General features: G+C 42.6%; 1 protein-coding gene across 2 annotated transcripts in view; it reads right to left on the bottom strand.

Moving 5' to 3' along the window:
• The window catches only part of LOC136835112 (ileal sodium/bile acid cotransporter-like), a 113,276-nt gene that overhangs the window by 42,256 nt on the left and 47,428 nt on the right, over window positions 1-23,592 (bottom strand). For both annotated transcript variants that reach the window (XM_067098286.1, XM_067098280.1), the window contains exons 2-3: window positions 21,065-21,283; window positions 13,200-13,405 (exon numbers count right to left, since the gene is read on the bottom strand). In XM_067098286.1, the coding sequence (XP_066954387.1) occupies window positions 13,200-13,405; window positions 21,065-21,244 (386 nt within the window). In that variant the 5' untranslated portion in view covers window positions 21,245-21,283. The remainder of the gene's footprint in view (window positions 1-13,199; window positions 13,406-21,064; window positions 21,284-23,592) is intronic.

Here is a 23,592-nt window from a genome sequence, read left to right as displayed (position 1 = left end):
GATTATATGTGCCATTTAAGATTGTATGCACCATTGTACCTATCCAATTTCGTGTAATATTGTACTTTAGTAATGTTAAGTGGTTTTGGGGAACCCTTCCCCGTCGTGCTGGGGACCTCCCCTAATCTTTCTGGTCTTAAGTCTTTAATGTGCCTTAGGTTTAGTGTTTTTCTCACATGTAAGAGATTCCCTCATTAAAACTGCTTTCGTAATTTATGTTTTTTCTTCAGATTACCCAGTTTCCTCGTAGTTTGCAGCCTTGGCATGATTCTCTGTCACTATTTCACCGGCTGACACGGGACTGGACTCAGAAAAGGGATTTTGACAAAGGAAAAATCTATTTCTGAGGAAGGTCCCGTGTCACCCGGTGACCCTCCCTGACTCACCTATGGCTCCCCCTTTTTCTTGCACATGCCAAGTCTGGGGTTAGTGCTAGCATGGAATGAGGTAGGTGGCGCTGGTGTCGCCGTCCTGGCGGGTGTTGGGTGTAGGGGCTGTAACGGCTCACCGCTCTGTTCCGGGGGTTTTGATAGGGAGAGGTCTTTCGAGTAAGTCTCCGTGGTAGTGGTATTTCACTCACCCTTCGTTATACCGACGCCTTCCTAGAAGACGCTTGACTGGGGGTAGTAACCCCAGCTTTCCTGAAAGCTCTTTTTCTCTGGTATATCTAGCATATTATACCTAGAAATTCGTGCTGTAATGGAATTTCACCGGGTGACACGGGACCTTCCTCAGAAATAGATTTTTCCTTTGTCAAAATCCCTTTTTTAAATTCAAAATTTATAATTAGAATTCACAATATGAAGAAAATTTACTATTACTTGAAAAAAAAATTTAATTAATTCTACTGTAGAGTTAGATTACAGAGGTTAATTTATCAAGAAATTGAATTAATCAAGCAAAACTTAAATTATTTTGAAATACTTCAGGTTTGAAAAGAAAATCTAAGTAAATGAAAATTAAATCAGGTATGCAATGTTAAACTATTAAGAAATACTTAAAATGCTAAGTAAATAAATGTTAAATCACCACTAATAAACGTGAAAAATTAAGAGATTGCAAACACAAGAACACACAAAAATACGCAAAATAATAAGTAAAATTCGCTTTACCCTACACAATCTTGTGAAAACTTTCACAAAATCACCCAAAATGCAGCTGCTCAAGATTCACAAAACACACTTGATAGGTGCTGTTACTAATATATGCACTTGTTACCACTATTATCATTATCAAATCTTAAAAGCTAAGATTAATATCAATGACCACACAAATATTTTACGTTAATAACTTCTCTTTTGAAGAAAGAGAGAGAGAGACCCACACAAAAGATCTCTGAAATCAGAATGAGCAAATTTTTAGGATTCCAGCAAGAAGCAAAACCCCCATAGAATTATGTCATTACATTTTGGGAACGAGATGTAAGAGAAAATTCTAGAAAAGGAAGATGACCTCACTTCCTGAGCAAAATGTTTTGGGGCCAAAACTAGCGTGTTAGAACAATATATGATGAGAGCAATGCAGTCTTTCACATGACACAACTGCCATGTGCTTTGGTGCAACAACTCATTCGTATTTCTCAAAAAGGTACATGTCTTTACCAGAAAATTGTATGGGACAAAGCTTTTAATGAAATTTTAACACAATCAAAACAGACTGCAGCTGGTTAATCATAAATGGCATGTTTTTAAAATAAGATGAAGAACCAAAGTTGGTTTTCAGAACTGAGCCGCCTACTTTTACCCTGACTTGTCAACACGTTATCTTTCACAATGACAATTGAAGCAAAACAAAGCATTCGCTAACACACAGAGGCATTGCTGTTATACTACGCTACTATTAAAAAGTATGATTAATTCTAAATCATGCTGTTAAGTTATCTAAATCATTAACTCTTGTGAGATCTGGCATCACAAAGACATTTATATATAACAACTAATACTAATATGCAGAATACATGACATCTAGAACAGTAAATGTACCAAAATCATTGAATGATATACATATTGCAATGAAATAACATGAAAAAAAAAAAAAATATATATATATATATATATATATATATATATATATATATATATATATATATATATATATATATATATATACTGTATGTATAGTATATATATTGTATATACACATACACATATATGTATATATACATACACATATATATGTATATATACAGTCAAACCCCTAACTTATGCAAGGTTTAGGTTCCAGGGCCCCTCGCTTAAGGTGAATTTTCGTGTAAGTTTGGCATGGTCTTTAAAAATGCCAATAAATGTTTATTTGTAGAGTTTAAGTACTAAATATGATCCTAATCATGCTCCCAAAGTATTAAGCTAACTTTTAAATGAGCTAAAGTTAGTGTAATTTTATTTAAAATTTAGCTTATTACCCTTAAAAAAGAAATAAATGGTTGACATATAAATTGAGTCGTGCACAGTTTCATAATAGCGCATTTACAGTAGATGTGTACGTATACTAATGTTATCCCTAATTCATGGGATGCCATTTTCTTTTTCACTTAGAGTAAAAGCCATTTTCTTTGCATCACTAGATAAAATTCATGCGTCACAGTCATAACAAAGGTACAATTCAATAAAATAACAAAATCATGTACATAATGTTTGTAGAAGGTAGTACAGTACAGGTAAAATTCAATCAATTTAAAATTATATGCTGTACAGGTAATGACGTACAGAGAAATAATAAGTTGTAAAAATATGTTTAAGCGCTAACTACGAATGAGAGAGAGAGAGAGAGATACATATACTGTAATACAGTAACTGTACTGCACTGCTTTTGTATCGTATTTATGCCCAAATATATAAATACAAATTTTCCATTCTGATTTTACACCTAAAAACACGAGAACTTATAAAATAGTACTTAAAAATTAAGCACACTTTCTGCAGGGGTATCATCTTTGAAAAGTGCAGTAACTAAGGGTATCACATCTTGTAAAAGTACAACAACTGAATGTGCTGTAATTACATGCACACAGATTGCACCAGCACTTTTCTCCGAGGTTAACAGAATAATTTTCAAAGAATGACACTTATGCAACTCTTAGTTACATCTCTGATATTACATTAACAAATTCATTTTATCAAATGAGTGCGACTGAACAACCTCATCTCAAGGTCATGTAAAGTCCTGGTGACAAAGACTTTGCAAATGGACCTAATACTTGTATGATATTTATGCGCAAAAATATAAATATAAATATTCCTTATCGATTTTACAGTTAAAAGCATGAAAACTTATAAATGTACTTCAAACATTAAACAAGCATTTTCTGCAGGGGTATCATCTTTGAAAAGTGCAGTAACTTTGCAAGTGGGTATCACATCTTGTAAAAGTACACTAACTGAATGTGCTGAAATTACCTTTGATCATATTTATGCATGTACAAAAATAAAAATAATACATTTTCCATATAGATTTTACACATGAAAGCATGAAATGCATTTTTCATACAGATTTTACACTTAAAAGCATGAAATGCATTTTTCATGCAGATTTTACACATAAAAGCATGAAATGCATTTTTCATACCAGTTTTACACAAAAACATGAAATGCATTTTTCATACAAATTTTACACATAAAAGCATGAAAATTTGTAAATTACTTCAAAAATTAAACATAACCACTTCTGCAGGGTTTCTCGAGAATTTCGTGTCTGTGAAAAAATCGCATATGCCCATTAGTTAGGTTCCAGTGAAAAGTTCATGTGTGTGTGAATTTGCGCAACTCGAATCGTGTAAGATCAAAGTATTACTGTGTGTGTGTATATATATATATATATATATATATATATATGTATATATATATATATATATATATACATACATATATATATTTGTATAATATATATATATATATATATATATATATATATATATATATATATATATATATATATATATATATGTTATATATATATATATATATATATATATATACTGTATTTATATATATATATATATATATATATATATATATATATATATATATATATATATATATATACTGTATTTATATATATTATATATATATATATATATACATACATACATACATACATACATACATACATATACAGGCAGTCATTCATTTAAGTGAAAACTCTCACAGGATAAATTGGACTGAAAGTTCAGTGATGGCCAGATCGAAAGATTTCTCTTCAAGAAATCTATTGGAGTCCACTATTATCCAGCTTACTTCCATTTGTAATTTTAATCTTAGCCCTGGCATGTATTATTTGGACCTCTGTATTAGAAAAATGTTCAAGAATGACCTAAAAGATAAAATCACTGACTTAATTACAAGTTAGCTACTTGATATATATTTTCTATATATCCGTATGTTTAATATAATTTTTGATTTGTAAAAATGTTCATCTTGCAAAAAGTTATTATTTGTTACAAAAAAAAAAGAGAAGTATTGTGTTGTACTAAAAATTTTTTTAGGTGGTCAGTCACAAACCTGTATAATCTTTTTTCTGAGTCCAGTCCCGTGTCAGCCGGTGAAATTCCATTACAGCACGAATTTCTAGGTATAACAATGCTAGATATACCAGAGAAAAAGAGCTTTCAGGAAAGCTGGGGTTACTACCCCCAGTCGAGCGTCTTCTAGGAAGGCGTCGGTATAAAGAAGGGTGAGTGAAATATCACTACCACGGAAACCTACTCGAAAGATCTCTCCCTACCAAAATCCCCGGAACAGAGCGGTGAGCCGTTACAGCCCCCGCACTCAACACCCGCCAGGATGGCGACACCAGCGCCACCTACCACATTCCATTTTCTAGCACGTGACGATATCCGTTTCTTTTGTGTGCTCGTCTCTCTTATTTGGATTATTTTCTGCATCTACGATGGCATCGAGCACCTTTTCCATCTCTAAGTTAAGTACCATCTTCTTTTGGGGTTTTTGTTCTATTTTTGGCTGTTTTGATCTCGTATTTTCATAAATATTGAGATCTTATTATGACGCCACGGCGTCCCCCGCCAGCCATGTCGACTGCGAGGCGACTCCTTCTGTTCTTTCGGTTGGAGTTGTCTCCTCGTCGTTATAGATAGATTTTGACCCCTTGGTTCCCTTCCTGGTGGTTCCTTGCGGTGGCTCCCCCCCCCCTTTTTGTTTACGAAATTACATTTCTTGGCCTATCGGCCTTTGTTAGGGTGATGCCCCGTCCAAGTACCCCCCCCAGGTTGGGTTCCTTTTTATTTTTGGTCTCAAGTAGGCTAATTATTTTATGCTTGGAGATGGTGCTCTCTTTTTATTTTTTAGTTTATTTATTTTAATTGTTTTAAGTTTTGTTGTTTACCTCTGGTGGTAGCGGCAGCCTCAAATCTAACCGCTTCCCCGAGGTAGGCTACGCTCCCTATTGAGCACATTTTGGTTCTAATTCTTTATGTGTGATGGTATTTTGTGGTGTAGGCTTGTTTGCTTCCATCCCCTTGCCCTGGTATGAAGATCAGGTTGAGGGAGTTTTGGTTGCTGTTTCCTCCGGGGTCGTTTTTCGGTGGGCAGAGTGAGCCCCTTAGTTCTCTTCCTCCATTTGGGGGAATCGAGTTCTTTGGATGTGTTTCCTCTAGGCTAGTCGCCTCCTTGCCCCCCCTTCTCGATCCCGGTTGGCTCTCGGCACAAAATTTCTCTCCCTGGTGCTTCCTCCTCCCTTCTGCACTCCTCCCTTTTTCCTAGCCTATACTAGGTTAGGTCCATATTAGGCTTCGCCTAGGAAGGAGTCGGGCTTCGGGTTGCGTAGCTCCCAGTAGTAGGCTACCCTTCCAAGTTTCATTTTTCTTGGAGGGATGGATGCAGTTGAGCGGGTGATATGTTTCTCCCTGTCTCCTGTTCCTTCCTGGTAGCCTACTTCTCTCCCCTACTCCACCCCTCCCCCAGCCTTGCTCTACTCTACGTGCGGGTGACGCTAGATGGCGTTTTCTCCGAGTTCAGGGACTCCTCCTTTTGGTAGAGGGATTCGCTCCCTCCCATACCGTCCCTAGCTTCGCTGTGTTGGGGTTGGTGGTTTGTTTGCTCGAACGTGTTCGAGTCACTATCCCATACCTCTCGTCTCCCGTCGGGTTACGTAGATAGGGTAAAATGTAATTGCTCCGTCTTATGTTATGAACATACGAGCACTTTGCCCGTCTTGTTTCTCCGGCGGGAAGTAAAAGGAAGGTTTTACATCATGTAAGGGGAGCGGACCCCTCCGGTCTCCGGAGTATTTACCGTCACTTGTTATTATTATTATTATTATTATTATTATTATTTTTCATTAATTTTAGATAAATCTGTTTATCTACAGGAGTACGCTCCTTTATTTATTTTATATACGTGAGTCCGGTCCTACACCCGGGGGCTCCGCCGTTATTTTTCTGGCAGCCCTTATGGTTAGTTCCTGGTTTCTCGTTCCTTCATTCCCGGAGTCCTCCGGGGTCAAAGCTCCTTACCTTCCACTCTGTGCATTTAAAGCTTATTGGCCCAGTTTATGATAAGGGAGTTCTTCTCCGCCGGAGTATTCCGGTTATAGTTGAGTTTCCCAGCCTTGCCGGCTTTAGATTGCTTAGAGTGTGAGGTTCATGTACTTTTCTACTTACAGACTGTTCGCTGTGAGGAGCCGGGGTGTACCGCCTCCCTTCAACAACCCTACGGGCACGTAGTATGCCGGACCCACGCTGGTTGTGCGGTCCGACTTGACGACCTGGTTGTTTGGCACCCCGATGGTTGTGAGGTTTGCTTTGCTCTCTGCGCAACCGTCCAGGATGAGTCGGTAAGTGACAGTCTTTTTCTCCCGTTTTATGCTCCTCATATTGTATATTGTTTAGAGGTTCCCGGTCTGGCTTTTTCATTCTTAGCTAATTGCTGGTTTCCTTACAGGCGGACGAAGCTTCCAAGAAGTCTGCCTTGGAATCCCTCCGGGCCTGGGTGGCTGGGTTCGGCAGGAATGTTCCGTCGGGGAAGCCCTACGTCCTCGACGCCAGGTTGAGGGACTTGCTTTACCCCGGCGCACGGGTGGTGGCCGCAGTGCCTGGAGATCTTGCCACCCCAATCATCCAGCAAATCCGGGATGCGACCCAGCCACCCCAAGTGGATATCCTCTATGCTGAAGTCTCGGAGGATGTAGCCGCCTTGGATCTCAACCTGGAACCAATGAATACAGAGCCGGACCAGGTGGTAAGTGGTGAGGTAAGTGAGGTTGTTGGGGCGGGCCCCCCTCTGTTTGACTCCCCTGCTTCATCCGTATCTTCTTTTGCAGGTTTTGTGAAGTCTTCCTCCTTGGGTGATAGAGCTCCGTCTGCTATCCCCAAGTTGAAGTTGAAGACTTCATGGAAGGCGAAGGGCTACAAGTCCTCGACTTCCAAGAAGGCATCGCCCTTCCCCCCGTCAAAGGCTAAGGTTTCAGGACCTGTAGCCTCCGGGAGCAAGTCTGGTTCCTCCAGCAAAGGCGCGAGTAAGAGGGCTGCAAAACCAAGCCCTCCTCGCCAGCCTGCTTTTTGATGCAGAGGCCTTTGCCAATCAACTTTATAAAAAGTTTTACGGAGGACCTAGATTCCAGATTTGACAAGATAACTGAGAAGTTGGCCAGTCATGATAACATACTGGCAGGAATGGCTCGCCCACCCCAGCCGAACCACAGTATGTTATCCCCGACACTGCGGACCTCCCGCGTTCGATGTCGGTAACCCTTGGCGCAGACTCCGGGCCATCCAACATGATGGCAAGCTTACAGTTGAGGGTCTTGGCACGAGATGGTTGGAGGAATTGGAGTTCTTCCCCCCCGATCTCTTGCCCCCTTACCCAGGCTTCGTGAGGCTCACAGAAGAAGTTTGGATTCGGTCAGACAAGGTTCCTAGGGAGACTGTCATCGTCCCTAGGGACCAAGCTCAGTCGGCCCTCCTGCGCACTCTGACGGAGTGGCAGGCAGAAAACACGAAGTTGACCCCTTTCAAGGGCAACTTTACGATGTTCGCCCTGGGAGAAGACCTTCCCACCCCTTGCTTGGACAAAGTCGCTCTGGCTACGGCCTGAGCATGCTTCGATGGTAATCCGTTACCACAGTTAAGGGAAACAGACCCTACTTCCCTGGTATTCCCAGGAAGTAATGAGTTCTGGGTGGACGCCCCATCCACTTTCACTGTCGGGAAGCTGGACCCCTTCTGCGCTTCCACGCAATTTAGTGAGCAGCTCCCCAAGCTGCCGGAATCCTTATTGAAGGCGGAGTTTGAGGCCCGGACTAAGTTAGCCCGGTCCTTGAGCTCTGGCTGCCTTACAGAAGCTACTGCCGTCTCCTGCTCGGACGAGCCATTTTTCCAAGTTCTGGCTAAGTCCTTTAGCGAGCTTCCAGTCGGACTTTTGAGTTCATCATGGCCAGACTGGAATGCAGGAAGTTCATCTTCGCCAATGCTACTATCCGCCACGAGCCTAACAAGCTCGTTAAAAGCTCGATCTGGGGACCTAACCTCTTCCCTGAAGACGAGGTCACAAGCGTTATGGCCGAGGCTACACGGGCCAATCAGAGTGCGCTCTCGCTGGGGCATTTCTGCCTATAAGCGCAAGACCCCAGAATCGGCCGGCCCCCAGACGAGAGGAGGCAAACGCTTCAGAAGGCATAAGAGGCCCCATCAGGCGGTAGTCCAAGCCGTCCCGGTCTCGGCAGTAGCCCAGCCGTCTACCTCCAAGGCTCACCCCCAACAATACGTGCTGGTCCAACCAGCTGCACCCTCTTATGTGGCTTCACCAGCATACAACCCCACATATGAGGGCCGTGGGTACTTTCACGGCCTCAATAGGGTTGCAAGAGGAGGAAGAGGCAAAGTCCCTCATAGAGGAAAGCCCAACACCACCCCAAGGGGAAGGCCTGGACGTGGTAGGGGGAATAAACCCGCTCCCTCCCACTGAGAGAACCCAGGTAGGCGGTCGCCTGTATTGGTTCAGGGACCAATGGACCTTCAGCCCTTGGGCACACAGCATTGTGTCCAAAGGACTAGGGTGGAGCTGGATCAAGAACCCTCCTCCTCTAACCAGATTTTACCAGCCACCCACATCAATCCTACAGGATTACGTAACAGAATTGCTCAACAAACGAGCAATAAAGAAAGTAAGGCACCTAAAGTTTCAAGGCAGGTTATTCACTGTTCCCAAAAAGACTCCGATCAGCAAAGAGTGATCCTGGATCTGTCGCGTCTAAATCTCTACATAAAATGCGACAAATTTCGCATGCTTACGGTAGCTCAGGTACGGACTCTACTTCCGCGTGGGCCCGTCACCACCTCTATCGATCTTTCAGACGCTTATTATCACGTCCCGATTGCGCGGAACTTCTCTCAGTTCCTCGGTTTCAGACTCGGGAATCAAGCCTACTCCTTCAGGGTCATGCCCTTCGGTCTGAACATTGCACCCAGGGTATTCACCAAGCTGGCGGACACGGTAGTGCAACAACTCCGGTCTCGAGGATATCCCTAGCAGCGTACCTAAACGATTGGATAATTTGGGCACCAACTGTTCCGAGTGTCAGAAGGCTACGTCCATAGTCATCAATTTCCTGGAGTCGCTAGGTTTTCAGCTGAACAGAGAGAAGTCCCGCCTGACTCCGGAGTCCCGGTTTCAGTGGCTTCAGTGGGATCTGCGTTATCTCTCCGTCTCCCAAGAGGAAAGGCATCTCTCACCAGGGGATTCCTCAAAAATCCATCAGCTGTCGATCCCAAGAAAGAGTCCTTGGGTCTCTTTATTTGCCTCAGTGACAGACCTGCTCTTCGAAATTAAAAGACATAAACAAGAGGAAATGTCAGAGCTCAGAGACAGGTCTCCTCTCCCTCGAATCTTAAAGACAAGACTGGCCTTGGACCACAGTCAGAGGCCTCAAAAATTTCCCCCTCCGGCACCATCAGCTTCACCAAAACAGAAAGTACAAGGAACGTGGTCCACAATGTTTCAGCAGTTCCATATAAATACCCTGGAAGCTATGGCGGTCTTTCTAACTCTGAAGAAAATCCGCCCCAACCGGATTCATATCAGGCTGGTGTTGGACAGCGCAGTGGTAGTTCATTGCATCAACAGGGGCGGCTCCAAATCAGGTCGAGTAAACCAAGTAATGGTTGCTATCTTCTCCCTGGCGAACAAGCACGGCTGGCACCTGTCAGCCACCCACCTAGCGGGGGTACGGAACGTGGTGGCGGATTCCCTGTCCAGGACTACCCCATTGGAGACGGAGTGGTCCCTGGACGTGGAATCTTTCAAATGGATTTGGCGCCGGGTTCCGGGCCTCCAAGTGGATCTGTTCGCAACGGAGAGCAACTTCAAGCTCCCCTGTTACGTGGCCCCCAACCTGGACCCTCAGGCGTTCGCCACAGACGCAATGACAGTAGATTGGAACAATTGGGAGAAGATTTATCTGTTCCCTCCAATAAATTTACTGCTGAAAGTATTACACAAACTCAGGACATTCAAGGGTCAACCAGCCCTAGTAGCCCCCTACTGGCCGAAGAGCAATTGGTTCCCTCTCCTTCAGGAACTGGGATTACGGAGTCTTCAGATTCCCAAGCCCATTCTGACCCAGACAGTACAAACCAAGACTGTGTCAGCTTCCTCAAGGATTCAGAATGCCCTAGTTTTATGGACTTTATAAAATTCGCAGCCCAAAAAGGAGCGAACATTGACCCTGTCAACACTCTGTTTTTAGAATCAGATAAAAGAGATTCTACTCTTAGACAGTATGACTCAGCAGTCAAAAAATTAGCCTCCTTCCTGAAAGCATCTGAAGCCAAAATCATGACGACTAATTTAGGAGTTTCCTTCTTTAGATCACTGTTTGAAAAAGGCCTTGCTCCGGCCACTATTACCACAGTCAAGTCTGCATTGAAGAAAGTATTTCTTTACGGCTTTAAAATCGACCTTACAGATTCCTATTTTTCATCCATCCCCAGAGCATGCGCTCGTCTGAGACCAGTATCACGTCCACATTCTGTTACGTGGTTTCTCAATGACGTCCTTAAGTTAGCATCAGAGTTGGATAACTTTCATTGCTCTTATCAGGATCTGTTAAGGAAGACCTTATTTTTGATTAGCTTGGCTTCAGGTGCTAGAATCTCAGAGCTGTCGGCTCTCACTAGAGGTGATAATTTTGTAAACTTTCTCCCGTCTGGAGAGGTCCTCCTTTCCCCTGACCCTAGATTTTTAGCTAAGAACGAAGACCCACAGGACAGGTGGTCTCCTTGGAAGGTGGTGCCCCTTCCTCAAGACCAGTCTTTATGTCCAGTTTATACACTTAAATCTTACCTTTTAAGAACTCCACAGAGTAAGTCGGGTCCTCTTTTATCAGGGAGAAAGGTGGTACTCTTTCACTGAATGCTATAAGACAACAAATTCTGTATTTCATTAAACAGGCCAACCCAGATTCAGTTCCTAAAGTTCATGATATTCGAGCAGTTGCTACTTCTATTAATTACTTTCATAATATGGACTTCTCAGAGTTATCTAAATTTACGGGTTGGAAATCACCTCTAGTGTTTAAACGCCACTATTTAAAAATCGCTCGAAGCCCTGAAATATTCTACCATAGCAGTGGGAAGTGTCATCTCCCCACCTTAACTAATCATTTCCTTATCCTTTCCTTTTCCCCCCCGCCCGCCTGCCTCATTTACTTCTCTGCTTATTCTCCTGGTTGATTATGCCTCACTGCCTGGCTCCTCATATTGATGTATCTTGTATCTACTGATGGAAAAGTGTAATCTGACATGCCATGATTGTTTTTTCTTATGGGGTACTGGACGATTTTTATTTGGCTCCACGTACCCCAGAGATATATGTATATTAATTTTCATTGATCTTGTCTCTTACGTGTTTAGCCTAAGTTTACGTGTATAGTATTAAGGTTGTATTTGCATTATCTTGTGCACATTTCATGTTTCACCTAGCTTTAGGTAATTTTAAGATTTTTGGGGTTTTTTCCCGTCGTGCAGGGACCTCCCTTGTTTCATAGTATTAAGTTTTTTGATGTGCCTTAGATTTAGTATACCTTAGTTTTAGTATTCTTGCTACATGGAAGAGATTACTTGATTAAAATTATTTTCGTAAAATTTTTGCCTTTTTCTTCAGATACCCCCCCTTTTTCCTTGTAGTTACAGCCTTGGCATGATTCTCTATTACTATTTCACCGGCTGACACGGGACTGGACTCAGAAAAGGGATTTTGACAAAGGAAAATCTATTTCTGAGGAAGATCCCGTGTCACCCGGTGACCCTCCCTGATCACCTAGTGGCTCTCCCCTACTTGCACATGCCAAGTCTGGGGTTAGTGCTAGCATGGAATGAGGTAGGTGGCGCTGGTGTCGCCGTCCTGGCGGGTGTTGAGTGTGTGGGGGCTGTAACGGCTCACCGCTCTGTTCCGGGATTTTGGTAGGAGAGATCTTTCGAGTAGGTTTCCGTGGTAGTGATATTTCACTCACCCTTCTTTATACCGACGCCTTCCTAGAAGACGCTCGACTGGGGTAGTAACCCCAGCTTTCCTGAAAGCTCTTTTCTCTGGTATATCTAGCATTGTTATACCTAGAAATTCGTGCTGTAATGGAATTTCACCGGGTGACACGGGACCTTCCTCAGAAATAGATTTTTCCTTTGTCAAAATCCCTTAATTGTCCTGTCCCTGCTCCTGAACATTTGATCCTAATCCTTTGTAAAATCCTCTTAAATATTTAATCCTGTTTTGGTAGTTCTACTAATTCTTCAGTTGTGTTGGATTCCAGGTACATATGTTTCCTTTATAATCCCCATCTGTCATTTATATGAGCTTTCTTTGTAAACATACTTTTATATTTCTTCAGTCTGCTAAGTAAAGGACCTAGCGAGAGAGAAAGGCCTCAAGCAGCACTCCAGTGTTTCCGTTTCCTTCTGTGTGGATTTTATCTTTATTTATATATTCATCACATTCCATATTTTCGTGATTCAGTTATACAGATATATATATATATATATATATATATATATATATATATATATATATATATATATATATATATATATATATATATATATATATATATATATATATATATATATATTATATATTATATATATATATATGCTTGTGTTTATGTGTGGGTGTGTGCATAAAAACGTCCAAAGACCAAGTTAAAAAAAAAAAAAGAATGCGAACTGAAATGAGAGGCTAACATGTAGGTAGACTCACCTTAGCGCCAAATCACCATCACACCAGTATGTGAAGGCATTGGAGAAGGATCCTCCAGGACTGCAGGATATTATCAGTACTCCCAAGGCCTCGTAGGGACTTAGGCTAAACATTAAGCACAAAGCAAATCCTGTCACTGGTAGAACTATGAACTGGCCTAGCATACCGATGGTTGCTCCTAAGGGGCGTTTCATGTGACTGAATATCTGTAAAGATTTGTCTTTGTAATATTTGATAGTAGACTTTCCTTACTAAAATATAGACCGGGATGATGTTGGTACGAAAGGTTATGATCTTTTTTTTTTTTTTTTTTTTTTTTTTTTTTTTTTTTTACATTTTTATTTGCCAAAAGAGTTTAATGGAAAGCCATATTATTACATTGAACGAGAACAATACTTGGGGAGATATCCCTAGGAACTATAAGTATATTGAAGCCACCATATAACTAGTACTGGTCTCTATTTCATTGCCAAGATGCCTTTTCATTTCGTTGAATTTGCTGACTCACAACATAGCTTAATTGGCTGCTACGATGAAATAGCTGTGATTTAGGTAGATTTTAGAAATGGATTTCAATCCAATGGTTAAACATATCTACCGAACACACCTGTTTAACTAGAGGCAGACAGGGGTGAGTACTATGTTAGTGCTATGTCTCATGTAGTCCTTATTTTCCAGGATACTGTTTTCGTATGTTGAAGGAGCTACTGTACATTAAAACTTGTTATATCATATAAATTTTTACAAAGTTAACCTAATGTTAGTGAAATGTACCATAAAAAAATTATCTCTAATAATGACTGGGGAAAAATAAAAAGAATTGCGATGAATTGAGTAGTTATAAAAACTTACGTATTTACCCAGGACTTTGTAAAAATGAAATTTTTATGATAAAATAACGTTTCACTTATACTTACCCGGTAGTTACATATAGCTGTCGTCTTTGACGTCATGGCAGTATTCAAATTTCGCGCTAGCGCTATCGTTACAAAAGGTGATCCCTCTACCCCGCCCTCTATCGGGTATCGGGAACCGTCCCAAGAACACGTCATAAGTTTTTGCCCAACTGCCCAGGTGAGGGGAGGAGGGAGGGTTATGATTATGTAACTACCGGGTAAGTATAAGTGAAACGTTATTTTATCATAAAAATTTCATTTTCACTTATACAACTTACCCGGTAGTTACATATAGCTGATTGGCACCTTGAGGAGGTGGGGCACTGGCAGCTAATAAAATTCTTGGAATTATCTACTTGCAACAAGTTAGACATAGGTTCCTTACCTTTAAAGGTAGCTGACTCAGTGGTTACTGCCTCTGTAGTCTGCTGGCCTTTATATTGTGCCGAGAGGATATAAGGGATCCGTGTGTCGGACACAATAAAAAACAGTACCTGCCGTGAGAGAACATGGTTGCGCACGGACAAGTCTGATGCCCTTGATCAGGCGCAGTACAACGAACAACAAAACGAGGGATCACCTAACATTACCATAAAACCAATACCAAAGATTAAAAACTGGAAGATACTAACACATCATGTATCTCCAGGCAACCTTCAAAAAACAACAACCCCAACACCAAGGTGAAAATGTTAGTTAAGGAGCGGACTCCTTTTCACCCTCCCCAACACCGTGTCAGTCGCAATAAAGGGCCCCAGCGTACTGCACTCTTCGAAAACAGTTTGCACGTCCACTAAATAATGCGATGCAAACACTGACTTGCATCTCCAAAAGGTGGACTTAACCAAGTCCTTCACAGATAAGTTTCTGCTAAAGGCTACAGAAGTCGAAACCGCTCTAATCTCGTGGCGCTTTTACCTTAAGAATACTCATCTCCGAGTCAGCACACTGCTCATGAGCTTCTTTTATCAGGCTTCTCAAAAAGAAAGAAAGGGCATTCTTAGAGAGAGGCCTAGAAGGATCTCTAACCGAGCACCAGAGGTGGTCATTGGGACCTCTGAGCTTCTTCGTTCTCTGAACGTAGAACTTGAGAGCTCTCACAGGGCAGAGGTACCTTTCGGGTTCTTCGGGACCGACCAATTGGGAAAGGTCCTTAATTTCGAACTCTCTTGGCCAAGGTCTAGACGGGTCTTCGTTCTTGGCTAAGAAACCAAGAGTAGACATACATACTGCCTTCCCCTTAGCAAAGCCTACTCTTTTGTCAATCGCATGTAGCTCACTTACTCTCCTGGCCGTAGCCAGAGCTACCAAAAAAAGAGTCTTTTTCGTGAGATCCTTCAAGGAGATGTTCGCCATCGGTTCAAAGGACTGAGACCGTAACCATCTCAGCACTACGTCAAGATTCCACGCCACTGGTCTCTTCTGGTCTCTCTTTGACGTATTAAATGATCTAATCAGATCTGAAAGGTCTTGACTCAAAGACACTTCAAGACCCCTATGTCGAAAGACCGAAGCTAACATGGCTCTATACCCTTTAATGGTAGGTACAGCAAGCTTTTTTCTCTCTGTGGAGGAACAAGAGAAAATCGGCCATCTGGGCTATAGACGTCGAAGAAGAAGACACGCCTTCTCTTCGACACCAGGACCTAAACTGTGTCCACTTCGCCTGGTAAACATTGTCGGAGGATTCTCTTCTTGGCTTCCCGATAGCTTCCGAAGCCTCTCTTGAAAAGCCTCTCTTTCTGATGAGTCTCCTGACAGTCTGCAGCGACAAGATGAAGAGCGGACAAGTTTTGGTGGAACCTCTGAAAGTGCGGCTGTCTGAGTAAATCTGGTCTCTCTGGCAGAAGTCTCTCGAAAGTCTGACAGTAGGTTTAGAAGGTCCGAGAACCACTCCCTGGACGGCCAGAATGGAGCCACCAGAGTCATCCTTACGTTTCGATGGCTTGAGAACTTCGAGATTACTTGCCGCAGGATCTTGAACAGGGGAAAGGCATACAGGTCCAGGTCCGACCAGTCCATGAACATTGCATCCACGAAAACCGCTTTGTTGTCTGGAACTGAGAGCAGTAAAGGGGCAGCCGAGTCGTTTTTGTCGGTTGCAAAGAGATCTATGAGCGGACATCCCCATATCTTCCAAAGCTCCTCGCAAACTAGGGGATGTAAAGTCCACTCATTGGATAGGACCTGGTTCTTTCTGCTGAGAAGGTCCGCTGCTACATTTTTCTCCCCTTGAATGAATCTCGTTACTAGTCTGGTCCCGATCTCCTCCGTCCAAACTAGAAGCTCCCTCGAGGTCTCGTAGAGGGACCACGAGTGAGTGCCCCTCTGTTTCCGAATGTATGCCAGAGCGGTCGTGTTGTCCGCCTGGACCAAGACGCATTTGCCTTCCACTTCTTTTTGAAAGGCTAACAGGGCTAAGTGAACCGCTTTTAGTTCCTTTCGATTGATATGCCAGTTTCTCTTCTCTTTGCCACTGGCCCGAAACTTCTTTTGTCCCCATAGTCGCTCCCCAGCCCTTGTCCGAGGCGTCGGAAAAAAGAGTTAGGTCTGGGTTCGGAAGCTGAAGAGGAAGTCCTTGTGACAGCCTTCCTTCTGACCTCCACCAACGGAGGCACTCCTTTATCTTTTCCGAAATGGCGAATGTGAAGGAGTCCGGGAACTGTTTCCTGGGCCACTTCTCTTGCAGGTAAAACTGCAGTGGTCTCAGGTTTAAGCGCCCCAGTTTTACAAACTTCTCCACTGAAGTTAAGGTTCCCACGAGGCTCATCCATTCGTTTGCGGAACAAATCTTCCTCTGCAGAAAGTCGTCGATCTTCTGCAGGCATGAGGCTATCCGTTGGTTGGACAGAAAAGCCTGAAAAGTCTGAGAGTCCAGACTCACTCCCAAATAGACAATCTGCTGACTGGGAGTAAGGCAAGACTTCTTCTCGTTGATAATGAGGCCTAGAGACTTCGTTAATTGAAGAGTCTTTGATAGGTCCTCCAAACAGCTCTCCCTCGAAGCAGCTTTGAGCAGCCAATCGTCGAGGTACATGGAAACTCGAATTCCTTCCAGGTAAAGATGTCTGGCTACTGACAACAGGATCCTTGTGAAAACTTGGGGCTGTCGACAGACCGAAGCAGAGGAACGGAACTGATAAACCTGTCCCTCGAAGACGAACCTCAGGAACTTCCTTGAAGCTGGGTGTATCGGGACATGAAAATAAGCGTCTTGGAGGTCTATTGAAACCATCCAATCCCCCTGATGTAAAGACGCCAAGACCGACTGAGTTGTCTCCATGGAGAATTTTGTCTTCTGAACGAAGACATTCAACGCACTCACGTCCAGGACGGGTCTCCATCCCCCTGATGCTTTCGTAACCAGGAACAGACGATTGTAGAAACCTGGAGATAGAGGGGCATGAAGCAGTTCTATCGCTTCCTTCTCCAGCATGGCTCGGACTTCTGAGCGAAGGGCGTCTAGTTTCATGGAGTTGTGCGAAAGTACGCCTGTAAAGAAACTGGAGCCTCCACTAAAGGAGGTTTGGAAAGGAAGGGGATGGCATATCCTTCTTTTAAAACTTGGATCGTCCAAGGGTCTGCCGAGATCTGTTGCCACTCTTGCCAAAACCTTTGCAGTCTGGCTCCTACAGCTGAATGGAGGACAAAGGTTCATTTCTTCTCTGGGGCCGTCGAGGTTCTAGGCGTGGCTTTGCCTTTTCCTCTGGCCCTGCCAAAAACACATTTAGAGGGTCTTCCTTTATACTGTCCATACGAGAAAGCGGGGACGAAACACCGCACACAGAAGCGGTAGAAAGTACAGGTCTCTTCGCTTTCTTGGCAGACTGCGACAAAAGATCCTGGGTTGACTTCTGGGCTAACGCCTGGGAAATTGCAGCAACCAACTCTTGCGGAAACAGATGAGCCTTGTTTAAAGGAGAAAACAAGAGAGCCGACTTCTGGCTTGAAGAAACACCTTTGCTAGAAGGAAGGAGCACCACTTTTTGAGAACCCCTGTCGTAAATAAAGAGGCCAGTTCTACTGCACCGTCGCAGATGCCCCTATCCATGCAATCCACTACTCCTACCACATCATCCAAGAGCTCGGAAGGAAGATTAAAATCCTTAATCTTCCTGGCTAAGGCCGCAATCGCCCAGTCCAGGAAGCTCACAATTTCAAGAGTCCGAAATACGCTCTTGAAAACTTGATCCAGTTCGGAGGACGTAAAGAAGACCTTCGCAGAATTAAGTGCGGTCCTCCTACTGGCATCCATGAGACTGGAGAAGTCCCCCTGTGCGGAGGCAGCCACACCCAGGGAAAACATTTCCCCAGTCTCATACCAACTCCGGTTACGGAAGGAACGACGAGGAGGGGGAAGACAGAAGACATTCTTTCCATTTCCCTCTTCTCGGCCAGCCAAGCATCCATCTTCTTAAGGCCTTTCTTCGCCGAGACGGACAGGACAAGTTTGGTAAAGTCCGAAGAAGAAACAGAAGCCTTGTCCCTCTTGTACTGGGACCCAGGAGACGGAGGAGCCGCAGGCGAGAACGAATCAGGGAAGTTCTCAATAAAGAACTTCAAGAGCTTCTTGTAGGAAGAGAGTTGCGGAGACTTCTCCTCCTTACACTGCTCCTCTAAGCCCGAGAGGAGTTCGTCAGAAATTGGGGATAAGTCCAGCTGGACAACATCTTCATCCAAGTCTCCTTGAACTGAGACTTGAGTTACACGAAGCGGGGCTGGAAGGCTAGTGACATATTCTTGCTGTGTCACCGAAAGAGTTTGAGCCTGTTGAGGAGCCATCGGAGGCGCCAAAGGAGGCGCAGTTGATACAGCAACCGAAGGTGGCGCCAAAGGTGGAGCCGTCGGTACCACAACGACAGGAGGCGTCAATGAAGGCGCAAGCGGCGGCGCTACCGAGCGGCAGACATAGTCGTCGAGGTGGGCGCCGCTGGTATCACAGGAGGCGCCAAAGGAGGCGCAATCGGCACAGCAGCCAAAGGTGGCGCCAACGGAGGCGCAAGCGGCGCGCTACCGGGGCGACAGAACGAGGAGTTGAGGTGGCGCCGCTGGCATCGTGAGGAGGAGCCAAAGAAGAGACTTGATTTTTAGACAAAAGTTGTAAAATCGAGTCCAAACGGGCGTTAATTCCGTCAATCACAAGCTGTTGAGGTTCATCGAATGCTGGAGCAGGCGCCACAGGAACAGGAGTCACAGGAGTCGCTGGCGCCAAAGGAGCAGGTCTCTCAGATGTAATCGTCTGATAGGGAGGATCCGCCGATAACGAATGAGACGAGTCCGACGAAGAAAGCCTCTCCGGTTCTGCCCAAAAGCTACAGGAGGGGGAAGGATCCTCCAGAAGAGCCTTCTTCTTAGGAATCTTCAATGGAGAAAGCAGACGAGACCTCTTCAAAGGTCTAGAAGAGTCGCAAAACGCCAACCTCTAGGCGGGAGGAACTCCAACTGGATCCACTCGACACTCTCCGCTCCTCACCTTTTCGGTGGTGAGGGCCAGCAGCCTGGGAAGCGGCAACAGGACTGCTTGAGGGGGCAACTACTCGGGAGCAGGTCCCACTCACCTCCTTTCGGCTTTCGGCATGCCTTCTCCCTGGAACCTGGGAGCCTGACAGGGCCTAGACCTGGGAGCGTGAATGGGCCGAGAAGCTACCTCCTCCACAACACTTACACAAGGCACAACACTCGCATTATCACTGCGGTCTACTAACCGCTGCAAATTGTCCCCATTTTCTGCATGGAAGACATAAACGCATTAAGGACTGACACGGTATCAGGATTGGGAGAAACGGTGTCCGGGTAGGTAAAACTACAGGAACTACAGGGGAGCAGGGATAATAGGATTTACGAAAACCTCTTGACTACCTCCTGACCTCGAAGACCTAGAAGAGGCCTTCCTAATCCTATCTCTTTCTAGCTTCTTCATGTACTTCCCCAAAGCACTCCAGTCAGACAAAGTTAGAAGTTCACACTCGTTACAAGTCAAATCAGCAGAACATTTTTGCCCCTGCATGAAAAGCACGAAGTGTGCGGATCTAAACTAAGCTTAACAAGCCTGGTTTTGCAGCCTTTGCTGCAAAACCGATACCACTAGAACCAGAATCAGACATAATAGTCTAACTAATAATAACTCTCAAGCAATAACTAGCGCCAGCAAAAACAACAAACCGAGTACTTCACCAAAAAGGAATTAGAAGTTCGAATTGTTGAGAAATACTACCAGCAGCAGAACCATATTACCGGTTCGGCATGGCAAAAACTAATGACGTGTTCTTGGGACGGTTCCCGATACCCCGATAGAGGGCGGGGGTAGAGGGATCACCTTTTGTAACGATAGCGCTAGCGCGAAATTTGAATACTGCCGTGACGTCAAAGACGACAGCTATATGTAACTACCGGGTAAGTTGTATAAGTGAAACAGACTCTTATGTAGCAAAAAAAAAAAAAATTTCATGAACATTATTATGTCGCTGAAGTTAGAGCGTTTATAGTATCATTTTCTTAGCCTCTGCACTTTGGATTAGATATTTAGTAAAATTATCTACTCTTAAAATGTAGCTGTCAATATTTACCGAATATTTCATAGCAGTAATTCAGTATCAGTAGTGTTTTTGGCTTTAGGATGAACAATAGAAGATTGCTTGTGAACCAGTGAGTGCTTCTCTGTGCTTACTGTCAGTTCGAATTAAGGATAACAATCGCTCATCTAGAAGTGTCGTGGCTGGTTTTTGCAACGCATACTAGTTTTGTGATTCTTTTATTATATTTCCCCTTATTACTGTTGTCATAATCATTACTGTACTTGAAGTATGCAAGCAAGATAATACATGAATGTATATGAATCTAGGCAGCATTTCTGTCGTTGTTGTTGATGTCTTCCATCCTAACATTTTCATGCAAACATCATCCCTACAAGGTCCGTTGACATTGAGTTGATTTTTTTGGGGAGGTGGGGGATGGCCCCGTAAACCTTACCTCCTTCAGACAGATGGCAGCTCCCATCCCCAGCATTAGGAATGTTGTATTCAGTACCATGAGTACAGTGTTTACTTTAAGGAGAATTATTTCCCATTGTGCTCTCTCTGGGAAAGTGAAGTTTGCATCTTGTACTTGGTGAGGAGACTCCTCCAATTCACTCGCATTGAAGACCTCCATCTCCCCTTTACAGAACCAGTGTGAGTGATAATCTCAAACCTGTAATGGAAATTGCTGTGTTAGTGTTGTATAACAAGTAAAAAATGTGCCGAAGTTTCTTCGTGCAATCGAGTTTTCTGTATAGCCACTACGGCCTATAATCAAGGCTGCAGAAAACAGATCTATCTTTTGGTGGTCTCGGTATAATGCTGTATGAGCCGCGTCCAATGAAACTTTAACTACGGCCTGGTGGTGGCCTGTCCTATATCGTTGCCAGAAGCACAGTTATGACTAGCTTTAACCTTAAATAAAATAAAAACTACCGAGGCTAGAGGGCTGCAATTTGATATGTTTGATGACTGGAAGGTGGATGATCAACATACCAATTTGCACCCCTCTAGCCTCAGTAGTTTTGAAGATCTGAGGGCGGACAGAAAAAGGTGCGGACGGACAGACAAAGCCAGCACAATAGTTCTTTTTTTTTTACAGAAAACTAAAAAGAGGATGAGATTGCAGTCTTGGCGTTGAGATGATGTATGTACAGTACGACGTTGCACCTTAAGAACCGTTCTGAAAGTTCTGTGCGTATGTAGAGCATATGTTAGTTGCTGATGAACCATTCATTAAATGTATATACATTTATATATAAAGTACTCCCTCATTTTTATGCAGGAATAGGTTCCAGAACCTACCACGGAAATGCAAAAATTCCCTCAAAAAATGCTTATAACTGCCAGATACCGTGTACCCCTTAAACTAAAATGCTTATAACTGCCTATTTTAACATTTCACTGCTTAATTTGATAATTCAGACAAAAATATACTTTAAATTATCATACTAAAACAATTTAATATAATTTCAAACAAAAATACACCCCAAATCATCATCCCAAAACACCCAAATTAACCTCCCATTACAGTACTCTCTTACTACTGTTACTCTTAAGTAGGCTATATACACCCCTAAAATGCTTATAACTGCCTATTTTAACAGTAACTTCATCTCCAAACTTGACAGTTCAAACAAAAATATACCCCAGACTATCATCCACCCTAATATCATTTCAAAATCATGCTGCAAAATTAAGTTCAAGCCTACAACTGTTACTCTTACGTATCCCCTATCATTCAGACACGCATGTTTTCTTTGGCTTGCGTAACTTTGCGCATCTTTCTGCTCATATTGTATGTAATGTAATGGGTGTATATTTTACGTATATTTTCCTGTGTTGTTAGATGAGCTGAAATGATATATACTGTACAGGTACGTATTTTATGATAGTACTACTGTATATAGCATATCTAAAATACGTGGGTAGTGGAGAGCAACTGGAAACGTACATACTCTCCAAAGAGAATGCTAGGTTTGTTAATTACGTCACGTTAGTATTTTCTTGATTACGTACAAATACATTTATGATGAAAAAAGATTTACTACAGTAAGTTGTTATTAGCCTTTGAAATGATATTAATATAATTTCAAAGTCATCTTAAACATTTTACCCTTAAAGATATATATGTACGAGAGAGAGAGAGAGAGAGAGAGAGAGAGAGAGAGAGAGAGAGATTATTTCAGTATTCTTAGCTATTTTATTTAACAACCAAATGGGCAACATAGTAATAATAATAATAATAATAATAATAATAATAATAATAATAATAATAATGGTGGCTGTCAGATATTTGACACATATGACTGGTCCAACCTTCCCTCCCTCAAGTCAGAACTTTGGAGAAGATTGGGAATATGTATTTGTTTAAAATTTCACATAATTTATTATAGAAATGCATACATTTTTAATTACAGTATTTTATTATTATTATTATTATTATTATTATTATTATTATTATTATTATTATTATTATTATTATTATTATTTGAAAATTAGTACGTATTATTAGGTAAATCATTTATGTATCATACAAATGTGGTTAGTCCCCAACATCTCCCATAAATTTATTAAAAATTTCTCTCTCTCTCTCTCTCTCTCTCTCTCTCTCTCTCTCTCTCTCTCTCTCTCTCTCTCTCTCTCAGTATACATATATTTTTATGAAAAAATACAATAATTAGTGAATACACAGTGTTGCTCTACAAGAAAAGCGAATTAGTGAAAATTTTAAAGACACGGCCCAAAGAAAAATCAGCAATTTGTGAAATTTCCCCCACGGACAAGTGAATGATGTGTTCCACAAAAATTTGCAACAAAATGAAGTGAGGAAATGTGAAATGCGTAAAAATGGGCCACTGTATATACATGCATACATACATACATACATACATATATATATATATATATATATAATTATATATATAATATATATATTCTTACGTGGGTCCTTCGGCTGATGACTTTTTTTATTTAATTACT

Source organism: Macrobrachium rosenbergii, chromosome 4, assembly GCF_040412425.1.
Source record: "Macrobrachium rosenbergii isolate ZJJX-2024 chromosome 4, ASM4041242v1, whole genome shotgun sequence".
NCBI lineage: Eukaryota > Metazoa > Arthropoda > Malacostraca > Decapoda > Palaemonidae > Macrobrachium > Macrobrachium rosenbergii.
This window is presented reverse-complemented; position numbering and strand designations above follow the sequence as displayed.